The 4232-nt window shown below is 48.2% G+C and overlaps 1 protein-coding gene across 1 annotated transcript; it reads right to left on the reverse strand.

The window, feature by feature from the left end:
- Window positions 1–38: 38 nt before the first annotated feature.
- Window positions 39–3028, reverse strand: LOC118756342 (the record flags this gene model as incomplete). The annotated part of the gene is given in 1 exon segment (XM_036491112.1): window positions 39–3028. A coding segment is annotated over 1 exon segment (2834 nt), but the record flags the coding sequence as incomplete, so codon positions are not given.
- Between the last annotated feature and the right edge of the window lie 1204 nt (window positions 3029–4232).

A 4232-nucleotide genomic window follows, 5' to 3' on the forward strand; every position in this document is an offset into this window, starting at 1 on the left:
AAATGATGAAATATAAAGAAAGAAACATAAACTTTTAATTTGCAACACCCCCACCCCCGTGAATCGAATCAGATTCACCATTAACCAGATCCAGGACCGCCAACTTGGATACTGGCCGATAAGTTAGACCAGCTATCGTAGTCACCTCTGCTCGACGAATCTCGCCGTCCTTTCCCGGAAATACTCGCAATACTCGGCCACGTCGCCATTCTCTTCTTGGTAATTTAGGATCACAGATAAACACCAAATCGCCAATCCCCAAAGGCTTCGTTGGCATGCACCACTTCGTACGTCGCGTTAGTGTAGGTAGATATTCGTCAACCCATCTTTTCCAAAATCGATCTCGAAGTTGTCTAGCTATTCGCCACTGCTTGCGGATGGCACAAAGTTTCACGGGTGGTTCCGAGCAACTCGTTGTCTGAGCAGTGTTGGCACAACCAAGCAAGAAATGATTTGGCGTCAGCGGTTCTTCTTGCTGTGGCGTGATAGGTAAGTGTGTTAGCGGACGCGAGTTCACAATGTTTTCTGCTTCGATGAGCAAACTTTGGAATGTATGCTCCTTCGGTGCAAGATCTTTCAATGTATGCCGCAAGACTTTCTTGACGCATTGTACCATTCGCTCCCAGACTCCGCCTTCTGATGGGTTTTCCGGGCAATTAAAGACCCATTCTACCCCTTTAGTGGACAATTCCGCTTGCAACGCCTGGCAGTCAAACACATCTACAAAGCGCGCAACTTCGCCTGCTACTCCCACGAAGTTCTTACCATTGTCCGTACGAATTCTTTTTGGGACCCCTCTGCGATTCATAAAATTACGCATAGCTAAAATGCAAGCGTCTGTTGAAAGGTCATATGCGACTTCGAGGTGAATGGCACGTATTGACAGGCACGTGAACAGTGCCACCCACCGCTTCTCGGTTCGACGTCCGATCGTTATACTAACAGGGCCAAAATAGTCCAAGCCCGTAAACGTGAAGGGTCGAACGTAGGGTGTCGTCCGGTCTTCAGGCAATAAACCCATCATTGGCGGAACAGGTTTCGCGTTTTTTAAGACGCACGTATTACAGCTTGCGATAATTCCGCGCAAAACTCTTCTTAAGTTAGGAACCCAGTACTTTCTGCGAATTTCACAAATCGTTGCTTCGATATTTTGGTGAATCATCCGGATGTGCTCATGCGCAACGATAAGTTTAGTAACGGCGTGATTTTGAGGCAGGATTATAGGGCACCGACTCTCATATGGCAACCAACTGACGGCATCAAGGCGACTGTATACTCGGAGAATTCCTCTGTCATCAATGAAAGGAGACAATGTGCACAAACGGTTATCGGAGGGCAGAGAATTTCCGCTCTCGATCTGCTTCAGTTCTCTGGCGTAGGATTCTCGCTGCACTAAGCGACAAAGTAAATAATCCGCTTCTGCAAGCTCCGCTGCTGTCAACCCGTTGGTCTGCGACGAATCGATCCTTCTACGGCAATAGTGGAGGAACCGTATCACCCAGGCAACTACTCTTCTTAATCTGGTAAACGAAGAAAATCTATTAAAGTTTAGAACATTACTACTCACGACAATGAAGGCAAATTTTGTGCGAATCTCTTCCTCGTCATCTTCAGCTTCATCAGCGACGTCAGCGTCCTTTGGCCAGAGTTGCTCGTTGTTGTACAGAAACTCAGGGCCAGTGAACCAGCGGGACGAAGGACTGAGATTTATTGCCTTGTTGGGTCGCGTTGCCTCGTCAGCCACGTTTTGGTTCGTCGGAACCCATCTCCAATCGGACGGCTTAGTGACGTCGAGAATTTCAGCTATCCTGTGTGCCACGAACGGTTTATAGCGGCGGTGTTTACTAAATAACCACTTAAGAACCGTTTTGGAATCGCTCCACATAACACATCGGTTGGCTCGAACGCTATGTTCACTTATTATAGTAGTCATCATGCGAGTTCCTAACACAGCTGCTTGTAGCTCGAGTCGGGGAATGGTGAGCGGCTTAATGGGTGCGCTCCTAGTCTTGGCATAGACAAGCGACACCTCGATGATGCGATTCATATTCTCCGATCTCCAGTAGGCTGCTGCGCTGAATGCGTTCTCGCTGGCGTCTACAAATACGTGCAGCTGTAGTTCCCTAGATGGACCCATTTGAAAATAGTGGCGCGGAACTCTGCACTCAACAACTTTCTGCAATTGCTTACGAAAGACGCACCACATAGCATTGACTTCGTTGGGAACTGGTTCATCCCAACCTATACTTCGCTTCCAGAGCTCGCGTAACACCAGCTTTGCGGAGATAGTAAAGTGACTGAGGAATCCCAACGGGTCGAATATTGACATTACTATGCTCAATAATTCTCTTTTGGTGGGAATACGCTTGCCTTCGATCACTGACGAATCGACTCTATAAAATTCCAACTGGTATGCGAAACTATCATCCGGCGGTTGCCATAACATTCCCAAGACCTTCTCAAATTCTGCACCTTCTTTAGATAAGATTGGTAACGCTCTCTTCACACCACCTAGTGCTTCGGCGACCTTTGTAGAGTTCGACGTAAACTTTCGCAGATTAAAACCAGCATCCTTGTGTATATCTCGGACTTGTTGGGCTATCTGTATGGCTTGTGTTTCAGAATCGAAACTGTCCACGTAATCGTCCACGTAGTGGTATTCGGTGATGGCTCTGATGGCTCGCGGATCATGGGAGCGATGTTCTAAGGCGTTTTTGACTTTCACGTAGTGAGCTGCACACGGCGAACATGCTGCGCCAAACGTCATCGCAGTCATTTCGTAGACCTCCGGCGCCTTCCCGCGTTCAGCATCGCGCCACAAAAATCTCTGAGCACATCTGTCTTCTGGACGGATTAGGACTTGATGGTACATTTCCTGGATGTCGGCGCAAACCGCAAATGCGCCCTCTCTGAAGTGAAATAGGACCGATACTAACGGTCGATATTGCTGAGGACCTTTAAGCAGTTGTGAGTTCAAAGATACTCCATCAGTGGTAGCCGCTGCGTCGAAGACAAGTCGTAACTTTCCGGGCTTGCGTGGGTTAGCCACGGCGAAATGCGGAAGGTACCAAGTCCTTTCATTACATTTTACGACTTCGTGCGGTTCTAGCTTGCGGGCGTATTTTTTGTTAATGTACGTTTTAACGATGTTGCGATACTCTTTACCGAAGTTCTTGTTTCGCTCAATTTTGCGTTCGATACCGACTAAACGTTGGAGAGCCATGTTGTAGCTTTCGGGCAGTTTGATGTTGTCACGTCTCCACAACAACCCGGTCTGAAATCGTCCGTCAACTTTCACAGTAGTTTCTTCAAGCATTCTCTTCGCGCGTTGATCGGCTGCGCTCTTGACAGGCGGTGCTGCTTTCACTCCGAATGACTCAATGCTAAAATACTCGGCTACCATGTTATGGATCTGGTGATCAAAAGCATTGCTAATATGGAGGCACGTTGGACTGACGCGCGGAGTAATACTGCATGGACCGAACACGACACAACCTAAATCAGTGAAGGCTGCGTATGGGCCGTTGTGGTTCGACGGCATAGTTTTAGTGGGCAAGCCTAGATGACAATGATCTAAGCCGATTAACACTTTTGGCACTACGTTCTCATAAGGCGTCACTGGTATTCTGTCCCGATATCTGGTGGCGTTGCGGATGTCCCTTTCGTTGAGGCTCTGCATTGGTAAGTCAAGTTTGTCGACCCCGTGAACGTTGCGAAGAAAGTGGCGCTTCTTCATGCCTACGCCGCTTATGTACAGGTTGACTACTGCTACTTGTTCTTTCACAGCATTTCCACCAAACCACTGAATGTCAACTTCACGCGTGTGACCATGCAATCCCAATTCCTCTAGAAGGGATTTATCCATCATCGTTATTGACGATCCTTCATCTAATAGTGCGTATGAGTTCACACGCTTGCTCGGTCCATACAGTGTCACTGGAACCACACGAAACAATAAACGACGGGAAGCTTGTGCTGAACAACTGAGGACTGCAGTGCTGCCACTCGAGGAATCTGGACCAACGAGTTCCACCGGGCTGGCGTTGCCTTCGTGTAAAAGGCGGTGGTGCTGCCGTTGACATCCATGAACCATACATTGCTTACGGAGACGACAATCTCGCGTGGCATGACCTACGTTCAAGCAACTGAAGCATAGTCGACGACGTTTGGATTGCTCCCATCTTTCGGCGACGGTGGCATCTAAGAATTTCTTGCATTCGGACACCTTGTGC

Source organism: Rhagoletis pomonella, unplaced genomic scaffold, assembly GCF_013731165.1.
Source record: "Rhagoletis pomonella isolate Grant_MI unplaced genomic scaffold, Rhpom_1.0 Rhpom_scaffold_09934, whole genome shotgun sequence".
NCBI lineage: Eukaryota > Metazoa > Arthropoda > Insecta > Diptera > Tephritidae > Rhagoletis > Rhagoletis pomonella.